Genomic DNA, 15,509 nt, shown 5'->3' with positions numbered 1-15,509 from the left:
ATGTGAATCTTCACATTAGTCTAGCCACAGTAAATTTATTTCAGTTTCTAAAATTTACAAAGGACTTTCTCTTCTGTGAGAATTTGCACATACTGTTCCTTCCACCTGAACATCTCAAGTCTCCATGCTACATGTGACCGAAGCATGACACCCAGCTCTGTACCAGATATGAGTACATTAGGCTGTAAGCAATAGATTACCCAATGGAGATGATTTCAGCAATGAAGCATTTAATTTTAATGATTGTATGTCACAAAAAATCTAAAAGTAGGCACTTCCAAGGTTGGTATGAGACCAATACTTTTCCTTTTCTTCTCTGCCATTCTGTGCATGTTTATGTTTTAATTTAGGGTCCATTACCTAACTGCTGTCAGAGATTTGTGCTCCATGTTCTGATATGACTGCATCTTGGCTAGAAAGAAGGGGGAAGAATGCTCATTTTGTGTGTGTATCACCTCCTACCAGAGGGGAAAAAAAAAAGCCCTCATCACATTCTCCTCTATTGCATTGGCCAGTTCTGCATCACCTAGTGATGAAAGACTGCTTTGGTGAGTATCTGGGGATGGATAAGAAGAAAAAAAGGGATGAAATGGCTGTTGGTTTTACAATCAGTGGTGTCTGCCATTCTTTAATGCACTGATCAAAAGAACAATCAAAGATGGATAGAATTAGAGACCATCATGTTAAGTGAAATAAATCAATCTCAGAAGGTAAGGGGTCATGTGTTCTCTCTCATGTGTGGAAGCTAGAGAGGAAAGAGGAAAAGAAATTCAGGGGAATCCCATGAAAATCAATGGGAGATCAGTAGAGGAAAAGGACCAACTGGAGGAAGAGAGGGAAGGAGGGAAGAAATACTGGGAAGGAATATTGGCCAAATTAGATATTGTTTGCATTTATGAATATGTAACAACAAATCCCATCATTAGCTGCAACTATACTGCATAAATAAAAAATGGAAAATAAAGGATGATGGGAGAAAAAAAAAGACAAAATAACCATTAAAGGAATAAATATGTCCATTTTGCTCACTGTCTTCTCTGTGAGATAATAATCGCTTCAACTCTGGGAAATACATGTGCTTTACACACTGCTATAAGCCTGGAATCCTCACAATGCTGGGCCCACATAGATCAGTCAGTGTTGATAGAAGGATCAAATTAATGAATATGAAAGAGAACAGCAGAAGCAGAAAGCAGGTTCAAAGGAGACAAAAAGCTGCCAACACAAAACTTAAACTGATTGCCCTATCTCAAATCTCATGGTTGAACTTTTGATTCCATTTAAATTGAAAATAATGTTTTTATCAAAAAATTAGACATTTTTTTAAAAAGTGCTCAATTCTTCACACAGTGACTACAACTTTCCTAACCTCTCCAATTCCTGCCACATGGGTAGACATAGGTCTTATTTTTATCACTGAGATCCAGGAATGAATTATTTTTAAAAATAAAATTTTAGGGCTAGAGTTGTGGCTCAGTAGTAGAGCACTTGCCTAGCACATGTGAGGCCCTGGGTTCGATCCTCAGCGCCACATACAAACAAATAAAATAAAGGTATTGTGTCCAACTACAACTAAAAAATAAATATTTTAAAAAATATTTAAAAATATTAAGCCCTGTTAAGGAGTTATATGATCCAGAACAATTTCAACTGTCTTCTGTACATACATATAAGTTAATTCTTGGCTCAAACATTTAAATATCATTCAAAAGTGCATAAAATCTTAAAAAGAACAGATATAAAATTTTTGGTCTAAATTTTCTACCCTTGAGAGCATCACACCAACAGAGAAGTTTGTAATTCAGGTTGGCTGAATAGGAAGATGGCAAATGTAAAATGTCAGGCACAAGAAGTTGCTAGGTGCATTTTAGTTCTTATATCTAGTCCAAAAGGAAGGTTTTTACTCCTATTTCTATCATGTCCTAAGTACATACCTATGTGCAAGTTATGTTCTTTGGATGGCAAATGATAAGGTAATCTTAAACTAACCTTTCAGTTATAAATAAAGTGACCCCACAATTTAAAAGCCTAAGTTAAAAAAGGCAAATGATATTGAGTACAGTCAGCTATAACCGACCTAACAAAAGATTCAGAGGAACACTCACATTCCTGAGAGTGTCTATTTCTACAGATGTAGAATTTCTGCTTAGTTTCTGATGGGCATTATGTTCGGTTCTGTCAAAATACATAGGGCACTGACTTACAAACATCACATTTAAAAAAAAAAAAGAATCTTAAATATCAACACATGCAAGAGTAGGTTTCATATTTTAAGTGTTTTTTTATTTGAAATTTTAAAAAAATGCTTTAAAACAAAAAAAATGACTTTAACATTGGCAAAGGGAGTCCCCCAAAGAAAAAAATATATATATAAACAGATGGCTGAGAAAGATCACCCACATGCAGAACACAGATCTTGAGGAGGCATTTCTAAGAATGAAGTAGCACTTCCCAGCCTGGGCCACTTCCCACAAGGATCCTTGTTTAACCCATGGAAAAGGCCAAGCTTACACCATGGGCCAAGGGGAACCTGAACCCTTTCCCATTGCCTCACAGTAATCAGTTTCCAACTGTCCCCAGTGTTCTCAGAGAAGCTAAGTACCAGTCACTTGAGACCAGCAATCCTCTAATAAATCAGTCTTCCATGATCAGCCCTGAACTAGCATCTTCCTAGTGAATGGGCTGTTAAGCCCTAGCTAAGCATATTAAACATTCAATTTAATGTATGACCCACATCTGTTCCACTTTCTCAGTGAGCAGAAGTTTCAAGACAACTTAAATCCCAGACTTAATCAACGAGGGAAAAAAAAAAATCTTGGCAGTGTTTAAAACTGAGTTTTAAAATATAATCCAAATGAGGGTGAGAGAGACCATTTTGCTGTAACTAATGAGATTATATAATACCTAAATAAAATCCCCAAAATTACCTGAGAAGAAACACTAGATATTTTATCTGGGCCCATTTATTTATTTATTTTTTCCTTTCAAGGCCATCAACATTTCCCAAAGACCCTTCATGTACACCTGGCCCAAGACATTAAAGAGCAAGCTAAAATGGCAAGCCTTCTACAAACACAACAATTTAACCCCTCGGATGCCAGAGGACCATAAAAGGAAAACTCACAGACTTGTCTTTCACAAGGAGAGCACAACACTGGATTCCAGCCATCAGCATCTTGTGTGGGTTCCAGGCCACCGAGTCAGCCCTATTGTGTTAAAGAAAGGGACAGAGTAGGAAGGGCACTTGATTAGTTTCCACAGGCAAAAGGACATTCAGTCCTCACACATAAGTTACTGCTCTACAGGATTCCTTGTCTGAGTCATCTGGGGCAATTTAGAAGGTTTTTGTTTTGTTTCAGGAAAAACAATTATTTCATTTTTTTCCTGATTTCAAAATGTCACTTCAATGGGCAAAGTCCAAAGAGATTCTTTTTTTTCCAGATAAAAGCCAGTCGCAAGGAGGAAAGGACATTTACCTGTGGATACCATGTAGAAGCCTGCGGTGCTTCCTTGACATCAAAGCTGAGCCACCCCAAGAAGCCTGTTGAGATATTTATATAACCAAGGTAATGTTACTTCCATGTTATTTGTTTACCAGTGGGTTGTCATATAGAAAATCCTCAGTGACAATCTCAATCTATGTTACTTGGTATTTGGTTTGATGTTCTGTTAACCAATTTGTACTCCAGGGAATTTAAAAAAAAAAAATCTTTTGTGGGGAACTGGGATTGAACCCAGGGCTCCATGCATGTGAGGCAAGGGCTTTACCACTGAGCTATACCCCAGTCCCAGGAGATTTTAATTTCTGGCTCTACTTAGGCAACCAGAACCTCATCACAATAGATGGGTCCTTACTGACTCTTAGAATGTATATTCACACATCATAGATACCTCGCACACTAACCACTTGAATTTGTGCAGATAAAAAGAGATTTAAAAAAGATAGTCCATGCCCACTTGAAGCCTAGACTCTAAAAGGGACAATGTTTTCACAAAGCTGACATTTTGACATTCACACTGTATGGTGAGTCATAGGCCAATGGCTGGAATTCTAAGCAATGAATGAAGCACTTTATTGACACAGTGGATGAAAGGTTCATGGGGATGATTAGGTGGCAACCTTCCCTTTAATGAAAGAACTATTCAGTCAATTGGCATTCAGATACATTTGCAAATTGAAAGCGGGAGAATGGAGGAGGGAAACCTTGGGACTATCAAGGAAGTTAGTTATTCACTGAAGAGGCAAATTTTCTGCATACAGGAGAAGGAAGCAGAGAAAAGGGAAATGAAAGGAAGTCCCACAATCAATAGGTCAAGAAAGTAGGAAGAAGGGATCAAGGTAGGAAACACAAAAGTCAGTTTGATCCTTGAAAATTGTTCAGTCTTCCAAATTTTAATCTAGATAGGACAAGGAAGCATGAGTGCTGTGGAAGAATCTGGGGGAAATAGCTTGAGCTAGGCTGAATGCTCTCGCATTTATTTAATTCTTACAATATCACCCTGGGGGTGGAGTTATTATCAGCCTCAATATTTACAGATCAACGGAAGCTCAGAGGTGGGAAGCTAATTGTCCAAGGTATCCTGGATGATAAAATCAGATCTAGGATCCAAAACCAATTTTCTATTAGTGAAGGTGACCATTGGAAAACTTGGGGAGTATTAAAATGGGGAACTGAGGGTGATGGACATACTTTAGGCAAGAGGTGAGTTCAAGAGGTGCCAAGGATATAGAAAAGGTGTCCTACTTCAACTATAAAATTAAATAAGATAGGTGGATAACAATATCATATAGAAAGAAATGACAGGATTGTATTCAATATAAATGTGAAAGATAAAGGAAATGAGACACTTCTATGATTCTCACTTTATTACCAAAGCTGGACCCATTGATAACCAATGAAGATAAAGCATAGCAGAGGGCACTCTGTGGCCTTGACTCCCACTTAAAAGGCAACTCTCCCCTTAAGGGCTGGAAGTGGGTTGAGGTGAGTGAGTCACTTAATTACACAATTTAAAAATGAACTTGGTCTCAAATCTGGACTCTTGCATGGCTCTAAAAATGAATTTAAAGTGCTTAAATTTGAGTCCTTGAACCATCTCTGGTCTCAACCTAGTTCCAGCTCTGATTTCATGAACTAATGTCTTGAACAACACCATGAGGTGCCCAAAGGCTTCTGCACTCAATGTATCTTGAGGGTGGTGTGTGTGTGAGTCCCACAGACTCCTTGTAAAGAAACCATGTCTTGGGGCTGCCAGCTAAGTGTCCTTCTTGCCATACTGTCATACTGTCTCCCCAGTCCTACTGGGACTCATAACAGACCATGGATGACTAAGATGGGCCACAGCAGCTACTGCCTTCAGCATCCTAACTTACTAACTGAAGGTCCCCAGGTCTGAATTTTGAGATCTTGACTCCCCACAGACATTAAGATGACTTATGGATTAGGTTCTCTTACTTCCATGACACACCCTAAATACTAGCACATTTTAAAGGCATTATTAGTTCACTGGTTTACCTAGTCACTGGCAGGGTTAGGAAGAGCTCAGTCACAAATTCACTCCTCAAAGGAGCTAACAGGAGCCTGGCAGACACTCAAATCCATAGATGTTGAAGCACCTTTTATAAAATGGCATATAACCTAGGTAGCCTTCCCAAATAGTTTAAAATGATCTCTACGTAACTTATAATACCTAAAAATATAAATATAAGTAATTGTTGCATTGCAATATAAAGGGAATCATGACAAGAAGAAAAATCTGTGCATCTTCAATATAGGCACAATTTATTTTTTTTTTTTTATCTGCTAGATTCCAGGAACCAATTCCTTGTGGATACAGAGAGATGAGTTTCTATAACTTTTTGAAACAAGACAAACTGTGGAGACCATATATAGATTAATGGCTGTTAGGGATTGGGAAAGGAAGGGTTGAACAGGTAGAGCACAGAGTATTTTTAGGGCAGTGAAAATGTATGATACTATAATGGGGGATACATGTAGTTACACATTTGTCGAAATCCATAGCATGTACGACACCAAGAGTGGACTCTAAATTATGCATTTCACAAAAACAAATAAACAAACAATAACAACAACAATGAGCTAAAAAAGGAGCAACAAATAAAACTCCTGATGTCCATATCCTACTTCTATTTGCTTCTCTTTCTCAATCTCTAACACTAGAGTTTCAAGAACAGCAAACCAACCACTTAAGTGATGAAAGAGCTTGATTTTGCATCTCTATGGGGAATTGCCATTTATGGAGCTAACACTATATGCCAGACACCACAATATGTTAATTTGCATATTTTTCTCCTTAATTAACTAGTTAATAAATTAATAGGAAAACCAACCTTAAAAGAGAGGTGGAAGCAGGAGTGGCATCTAGATTCTACAGTCTCTAAAGTCCATGCTTTTAAAAACAATGTTACAGTCTCCCTAGGACTTGTAATGAATAGTGGGGAGACAGCAGAAAGCATTGCTGGGCACATGAGTCCCCGAAGAAGCCATCAGACTCTGCCTCAAAGGAGAGCAGGGCAGCCCTGCCTCCTTCTAGTTAGAGACCTGAATCCCATCAGCTCTCACGGAGGAACGATGGTCCTGAAGGGAAAAGATCCTCACAAGACGAAGGCTTTTCTTATTCTGTTGTCTAAAAATGCATTATAATTGGGCTGGGCGTGTGGCTGAAGCGGTACCGCGCTTGCTGGCATTCATTCGTGTGGCTCGAGTTCGATCCTCAGCACCACATACAAAAACAAAGATGTTGTGTCCGCCAATAACTAAAAAATAAATATTGAAATTCTCTCTCTCTTTAAAAAAAAAATAAAAATGCATTATAATTAATCGAATTAAGATATCAAATATTCACCATCATTTGTATACTACTGAGAGGGGGGAAAAAGACATTTTCAAAATACCAATATCAAAGATGTAAAAACACTTTTTTAAAAGTGCAAGTTAGAATTAATAAAGTATGGTATATAGACAAGGGCAAATCAGTTTTATGGAAAACCCAGACTAATAAGTAATCATAATGGCATTTTAAAGAGAAATAAATAAATACCAGTTTTAATATTTTAAAAACTCTTTAAAATACTCTTTAGCCGATTTCTAGTAGGTCAAAGCAATTACGGCAATTTTGTTAATATTCTATCTTCAAAATTAATGAACTTCCTGTGTTATGTGAAGTTTCTTCAAGATACGCTACCTGTTGCTGTAGTGAAATGTTTTCAACAGATTGAACCCCTGAAATAGCAAAGGATGGGCAAAGACTATCTCAATTTTAGAGCTTATTAATTTCTTTAATATGTCAGAAAGAGTGTGGTCAAACTCAGTCCAATATTATGGGCATTTGCCAGATGCCTACTATGTGTAAACAGAATAATTTAATTTGGCTTATGTGTTTCCTTAAAAAAGTGTTTACTTCAAAAGTTCAACCTTTAATTTTTCGAAAACCCAGGGAGCTTTTCATTCATATGTATAAATCACAATTTTCTCTAAGCCCCATAAATCTCTTAATATCATTCCCAATTTAACAACTGTTGTAGTTACTCTGTTTTACATAAACTATATAATCCATATTTGATGCTTCTTTTATGAGAGTAGAATATTTTAAGTACAATTGCTGATGTATTAAATTGTTTCTCCTTATTTCCACAGTTACAAAAGGACTTACTTCATATTATCTTTCATGACATAATGTATTATTATGCTTCTAAGTCTATAAAAATCAATAAGATGTAAGTTGGAATATGAACAGAAACAAATACTCATACAAAAAAATACAGATACAAAAAAAAAAATCTCATTTAAAGAAGTTGCAAATAATCTACCTGGAGTAGTTCTACCGGCATGCTAATCATGTCTGTGCCTCTCGTACGCTTCATAGTGCTTCTGCTTTCACCAAATATTGTCACACGCTTAATGAAAATCTTGAACTTCTGAGGAATTCCCTGCACATCATATCATCTACATTTAATTTTGAAAGCATAAAAATCATCCAAACTCTAAAATATTATGAAGGCAAATAGTCACCTTCTGTTTAACAAGTTAAAAATATTTATTTATTTATTTTCTGATAAGGAGTGTCTGAACCACGAAACCTACCAGAGGAAAGTTCCCTAAAGTCTCATCAGCATGGTTAAACACCTCTTTTCATGGGTAGAATAAAACTAGTTAAGTTCTGGTTTCACTAAGTAATCAAATAAGAAAGAAAGAGGAAAATAAGGGGACCAAAAAACTCAAACTCAATATTCACAACTAGTTGATTTCAACTTTTTAACTCTGAATAAGTGGATTTAAAAATTATCTTTAATTTTAAGGAAACTTTATTATGAATAACCTCAGGACTCACAAAATTAATTAGGAAAAAAGCCCATCTTTTAAGTTAGAAAATTATGAAGAATCTAAGTCATCTCAATCCCTCTTAAATAATTATCTACGAGAGATACATATAAAACTGGCTTTAATTATCGCTTGCAATTATGTAATGTAGTTTTTACATTTTCTGGCTGATTGGAATCATAAAATTTCAGAGCAAGAGGATACTCTACAGACCACATCAGCCATCTCCCTTTACAAAAGAAGAAACTGCAATCAGGAAGCCTGAGATCACAATGAAGAGGCAGGTTATAATCCCACCCCCCCAAAAAATTTCTTGATTCCATAGTCCAAAATGTATCCTGACATTATGCTACTTCATAATTCAGAAAGGCAAAAAGATACCACTAAGGACAGGAAAAAGTAAAGTGGAATCCAGAAAATTAATACAAGTGTCCATGAAGTCTTGGAATTTTGAAACAAACTCATTCCTCACAGAAATGACATACTAATTTCCCCAAATTAGAAGCACAACTAAAAGTAATTGGGGCTTTGCATCTAGGTTCTGAGAACCTGCAAGAAGCTACAGAATGACAAGAAAGTTTGACAGGTGTGTGTGTACGCAGGTGAACTTACATCCACGTGAAGCCAGAGACCGTGCCTCTCACAGATGTCAGCTATTTCATCCAGAGGGTCGAAGGCACCCAGCACAGTTGTGCCAGAGGTGGCACAGACAAGAAACGGCATTGTCCCCTGTGAGAAGGATCCATACACAGAGAGAACTGTCACTGTCACCACCAAAGTTTTGTTGGAAACACAAAGCATTATGCATCCAGACATGGATATTGGCGTTTTGAAGGTGATTGTTAATTCAATGGGTGTTTTTAAACTTCTACACTATATGGACTTTTGTAATTAACAGACAGGTTGGGAAAATGCTAAGAGGGCAGTAGTCTTTTGTGCAAGGTCAATATACAGTCTCGCTATTATTGCTCTCATTCTCCCTCTGTAGTATTCTGTGCTCTAAGCATGGCCCAGACAGAGCATAAACTGACTCTGTGGCAAAGGCAAACTGACAATCTGTATGTGTGTCCCAATTCCTTCCTAGGGAAATAAGTTGGGCCTCCATGGTGACATTGTCACCCTTCTCCAAAACAAGAAGGAACATGACTGGCAGACAAACCCCCAGGGGGTAAACCATACAGGCCTTTTGGTTGTCTCCTTGTAAATTTAGTGCAGTTGCAAAACAAAGAATGTGTTCAGGTACAAAACCCAGCAAAATTTGAATACAGAGAATCAGGCAACCTTGTGGGGAGGCCTTCTCCACATGGGTGATACAGTAGAGAAATTCACTGGAAGGTACTGGAAAACAGAACCGGCATCACTCTTGCCGTGATTATTCCTCCTCCTACACTTGATTGCTGCATCTTGCAGAGAAAACAAATGCCATTGGAAGTTGGGGGAGAAAAGGGAGAGTGTGGGGGCACACGTAGAGATGAATGGTAACAGTAGTCAAGCTAGCCAGGCACCCTGACCCCATTAAGGGACTTTATGTCAACCAGGCAGAGGAAGAATACAACAGGTTGTTTCCAATTAGATGAATCCCAGCATGGCAGCAGAGATGAGCTGCTTACTGTGGAAGCATCCTGGAGGGAAAACTTACAGACCAATGTGAGGTGGTGACAAGCAACTAGAATCCTAGGATTCTAGAACACCTGAGGAATAAGTGACTCCTGTCACTTCACCACCTATGAAAGTCATTCTTCTTCCATTTAGCATGAAGGTATATTTTCCCCTCAGCTTTATCATGAAGTGCATTATTATTGCAACATTCTTTTTTTATCCTTTGATGCCAAGATGTGGTTGTGTTTGAAACAAACTCATTCCAATTTAACTGACCTTTGACAGAAAGATGTTATTTCTCAACAGAAAGTGGGGCAGAGCAAGAACACTTGGTCCCACATCTCCAAATTGAGATGCACAGGAATCAAAGTGATGGTACATAATGAATCCAGTTGCCATTTTGGGGAGACATCTGTGACACACAGAATCGAGTCTACCCCAAACCTCTCAGCCAGGCCAGAAGGTGAGAGAGCCCCTGGGAGAAACCATGGGCTTTGGAAATTCTTCCCTGTTCTCAAACACAACAGATTAAGTCTTTATCATGTCAGTGACCTAAATGAAATGAGAACAGATGTACATCAATCATCAAAAGCAACAAAAGAAGTAATTTGCTAAAGCTGTTTAAGGTGTCTTTAATGGTTGGGCTTTCCTGTCACAGACTATATGACATTCTGACAGCTGTGAGAAAATACCTATGCACACCATCATAGCCTATTAATGAGTTTTTCTCACCTTTAAAAAAAAAGTTGCTATAAATCAGGTCCAGAAATTAAACTTTTGCAATCTGGATTTAACCTTCCATATTTTTTTTCCTTCCTCATACCTCATACTGGTAACAAGAAAATTCAGTAGAAAGGGCATTGATTGCATGCTGCCAATGAGCTATATTCCCTGAGAAAGTTTGTCATTTCAAGTACTCATACACAAAAATACCTCCAAAATATTCGGTGGTCATACTAGTTTGGGCTTGTCAATAATCACTTGAGAACCTCTGGTGCCTTGTGGTTTTCACTGTCTTTGTAATAGCATCAAGTAAAGGTCACTGCTTAAAAGAGTTTTTAATGGATTATGATCCACCAGATACTTGAATCTGAGAACACAAGAAAAGCTGAAATACTGTTGCCTACATCTGAAACAGTATGAGTTAAAAGCTTGAAACAAAACAACTAGGTCTAAGCTACTGAGGAAAATAAACTACTCATCATATATTATCATCTTCGAATGGGTACAAGGTTTGTTTGAAGTAAATCCAGACTAAATTATCAGCTGACTTGAAAGAAAACCAAGAAGACATATCAGCTTTAGCCCCTTGTCCTACTTTTAAATGTGCCTAAAGCATTTTTTTTTACTTTTTAAAGACTTCTTTTATTAAGCTCTCAACTTTAGAATTATATTGGCTTCATATATATTATTGTCAAAACAAAAATTGGAGTAACTAAATAATAGTGACTTCGGTGAAATAAAATTCACTCTGCTAGAAATATGAATTGTTGCTGTTGGTATAGCTCAGTGGTAGAGCACTCGCCTAGCACATGCTGGGCCCTGGGTTCAACTGTCAGCAACACCAAACATAAGAAAGAAAAGGTGGGGGGGGAGGAAGAGGGAGGGAGAGGAAAGGAAAGGAAAAGAAGAAAAGAAATATGAATCATTAGTGATACCAAAAATTTGGGAGACCATGTTTATAGAAAATTAACTCAGTATTTTGAAAATTGGTCAATAAGGGGGAAAGAATAAATTATTGATCCTGCCTTGCATGTGTAAACTGCTTCCTTAGGGAAATCAAACAGGGATGAGGAAACATTTTTCTTTAGGAGAGTGTTGCCAATAATAAGGAAGGAATGAGAAACTGAATTAGAACATCAGTTGATGAAATGATGGGTCTGGACAATGACCACCAATGGTAGCAAAATCCATGAGGTGAGGGACTGACTGCAGACTTTATAACAATACTAAACCCTACTGTAGTGTTAGCACAAAAAGGGACATGAGATATCTCCAGACAGAAAGACAAAAGGAAACCTTCTTGCTTTTTGTTGTTGTTGTTGTTGTTTAATTCCAATTTGAATCTCACTGGGTCTCAAGATCTAAATTCTACACTGCAGACACAGTGGTGGGGAGCACTTAGCATCTCAATTCTTGATGTAATCCACAAAATCCATAATGTGGAACACTCTACCAGACAAAGGACTTGGCTTCTTCAACAAATCAATTGTAGGCAACAAACAAGGAGGAGGACCAAGCTAGGGATCAGAAAAGACTTGCGTGGACCTTGTTTGAATCCCAGTGTACACAAGCCAATTATTTTTAAAAAGGCAATGGGGAAATTTTTAATATAAGCTGAATATTTGATAACATTAAGAAATTTTAGCTTTTAAATATAATCATTTTTTTTAAAGAGTACCTATGTCTTACAGATATTCTCCATGATTTATAGGTCCAAGGAGATAATGTCAGGGCGTGCTTCAGACTCGTGTAGCAGTGGTGAAAGGGCGTGGGGTGTGGATGAGGCACAGGAGAGCAGGAGCTGAGGATTGCTGGAGAGACATTGCGGGCATAGGAAGGCTCCTAATATTGTTTCTGTGTAGGTTTGAAATTGTAATCAAAAGTTTAAAATTCAAGAAAGAAAGAAAAGAGCCCTGGGGTAGGGCAGGTGGGGGGGGGCGAGGAGAAGGAAAGAGGGGAAGGAAGAAGGAAGAAAAAATGTGAAACAGGAAAGAAGCACCATCAGCATTCCCCACTATCTAACATCCAGGACGTCATGAACATTCTCTTTAACGAGAACTTCTGTAGAATAAAATGGAACTAAGACTCAAAAGCAGTATCTGTGGTTCACAGCCAGTATTTTGCAGAATTTTACACAAAAGTTAAAGGCATATATGCTAATCTGAACCACCAGAGAGTTCTCAAATCTACTTGTCCTTAGAATGGCAAGAAAAACAAACAAACAAACAAATAAGTGGATACAGATTTAAGGATACACACCTGAAGCCAATACAGCCAGAAGAACTGCAGAATTTTTAAAATATAGAGTTTGAACAAAATACAGTAATCTATCATGCCCCAGGACAAGCTGATTTTTATGAAAATTAAAAAAAACCCTGAATAGTACAAGAACAAAAATACAGTATTAAAACTGTATTTTAATACATTTAAAAAATTACCAATTTAAAATTTTTAAAAATTACTTTTAAAAATTACCCATGATTCTTAGAGTGTGAACTCCTGTGATAGGTATACCTCACATCTCAGCTCAAAAGATGGGATTTTTAATTTTCTTGGGCCTGACCATTTGCTACCTGTTGGAAAGTTACTAGAAAAGTATCTGAAGCTCCATTAGCAAGGGAAGAAGTGGGCGGAGTTAGTGAGGTACGTGCACCAATCCAGCAGGTTTTTGGTCCAAAGAGCAAATGGTTAGTACCAAAAATAATCAGCTTCCTCTTCAAAAAGCAGGTAACCAGAGACATGCCCTGCCTTTTCTAACAACCAGCATTTCAGCTTGAATATATTCTAGCAGGTGGGGAAGACAGGATATTCTGCCACTGAAAGGCTAGACCCAGACCCAGTATGAAGGGGCACTAATGGATGGGCTTTGGATTGGAAGCAATTGGGAGGAGGGATGGATAAAGAAGTCAACAATCATTTTGAATGCAGCACAAAAACATCTGTTTGTCCTACAGATTTCTGGGAGGGAGGAGCTACATAGATAGCAGAGTGCATGCCAAGGCTCTGTTGGAGAGGCTAAGTTCATCTTTAGGGCTTATTGTTGCCAAGAAATCTGAATATGGTGTTGTCAGTGTTTTAATAGGCTCTGGCCGCCTGGGAATGAGATATCAAAACAAAACAAAACAAAACAAAACAAAAAAAAAAACACCACAGACCATGGAGAGCCACGCACCTGGAAATAGAACATCTGTAAATGAGCTTCCTTATTTTAACTCCAACATGCTGTCTTCTCTCTCTCTCTCCCACACATAGAAATGGGTTTGGCTGTTTGCATTCTCTCCCTGTTTCTCTCTCTCTTCTCTCTCTCTCTCTCTCTCTCTCTCTCTCTCTCTCTCCCTCCCTCCCTCCCTCCCAGATGCACACATATGCACTTGTGCTCGCTCTCATGTGCGATCTCTCTCTCCCCCTCTTACCTCTTCTCTGGCTTGCCAGATTTGCTTCTCCAGTTCTTCAGGTATCATTTTACCTCTAAGGGACACAGATTTAAGACTTTCAGTTATGTTTAGTAGTTAACAGGCAGTGGTACTGCTTTGGAAACAGTATAAATTTCCCCTTCCACCCACCAGGCTTCCAGATCCTGTCCCCATTACCTTCCATCTGTTTCCACAAAGCACACATTCTGGGTACCAATCCCAAGAAAGGAGGCTGCTTTCTTCATGGAGTAATGACACTGAATTAAAGGGCAAGAGAGTGGGGAGAGAGATGAATGCATAGCATGAAAAATGTATTAGTTATTATTTAAATAAGCATGTCTTCATAGTTGAGCAAAATATTTGGAACATTATTGCATAAAAGAAAAAGATAACAGTAATTTAATTCCATTCCTTAGTGTAATGGCTGAGAACATTGACTTTGGGGTCAGAGGAACCAGGATTTATGAACAAATAATGCACACACTCTGAACCTCAGTTTGCTAATCTATAAAGGGATTGTATCGATAACGTGCTTTCCATCAGCTTATTAGAGAATGAAATGGGTCAAAATACAAAAAGGGATGGACACAAAGCCAAACAAATGGAACAAACTTGGTCACTGATGGTTATTATTCTCTATAACGTGGAGAGAAGTTTCTCTTGATGCTCTAAGGCTCACTATTAATGGCAACTTAGAATCTAGTCTGTTGCTGACTCAAAATCCTCTAAGGAGAGAGTTAGAATGTGTATCAAAGATTGCAATCACAGGCTAAAGAAGAATTTAATTATTTCCAAGAGAAAACAATGGGTTATAAATGCTGATCAGACACATGACCAGTCTTATTTAATGTTGAATGTAAGGCAGAAATTAAATCATATAGGAATGAGGCTAAGGTCCTAAGAATAAAACTAATATTAATTTGTAAAAATTCTACTTTTCACAGCTGTGGCATGAAGGAGGCTTATAGACGCTTCTGGAATGAGGTCTGGTCCATTTCTTTTTAGCAAATAGTGGAATATTCTTTAGATTGTTTGGCCTTCCCCCTACCACCACATGCCATCTATAAAATAATTAGTATTTGAACGCTGGAGATGTCGTTCTTTATATATTAGTGAGGACAGGTGGTCAATTAATTCTTTTTCATGCCAGAAAAATGAAGGTGCTAAAGGACATTATTGTACCAAAAAAACCTTAGTAATTTAATTTGTAGGTATGAATACATTAAAAGAGTAGTCATGCCTTCACACTTAACTTGATGAATTCCCTCAAATGTGGTAATTTTTTTCCTTCTTTTGTCAAGAGAGTTTTATTGGGAGCTCTTTTTTTAACTCTGTAAAAATAAAATGCAGAGGTAACACCATCAGGAAAAAAAATGGAAACCATCCTAAATAATTAATTTCCAAATATCAAATAGGACACATCCAAAATGCC

The 15,509-nt window shown here is 37.7% G+C and overlaps 1 protein-coding gene across 13 annotated transcripts in view; it reads right to left on the bottom strand.

The window, feature by feature from the left end:
- The window catches only part of Gadl1 (glutamate decarboxylase like 1), a 494,905-nt gene that overhangs the window by 101,403 nt on the left and 377,993 nt on the right, over positions 1-15,509 (bottom strand). For 12 of the 13 annotated variants that reach the window (XM_078038250.1, XM_078038239.1, XM_078038243.1 and 9 more), the window contains 5 exons: positions 14,255-14,334; positions 14,078-14,132; positions 8,955-9,071; positions 3,477-3,541; positions 3,125-3,206 (listed from right to left, as the gene is read on the bottom strand). In XM_078038250.1, the coding sequence (XP_077894376.1) occupies positions 3,125-3,206; positions 3,477-3,541; positions 8,955-9,071; positions 14,078-14,132; positions 14,255-14,334 (399 nt within the window). The remainder of the gene's footprint in view (positions 1-3,124; positions 3,207-3,476; positions 3,542-8,954; positions 9,072-14,077; positions 14,133-14,254; positions 14,335-15,509) is intronic. The other variant, XM_078038249.1, reaches the window with a different exon arrangement.

Source organism: Ictidomys tridecemlineatus, chromosome 2 (genome assembly GCF_052094955.1).
Source record: "Ictidomys tridecemlineatus isolate mIctTri1 chromosome 2, mIctTri1.hap1, whole genome shotgun sequence".
Lineage (NCBI taxonomy): Eukaryota > Metazoa > Chordata > Mammalia > Rodentia > Sciuridae > Ictidomys > Ictidomys tridecemlineatus.
The sequence above is the reverse complement of the archived record's forward strand: the minus strand, read 5'-3'. Positions and strand labels throughout refer to the sequence as shown.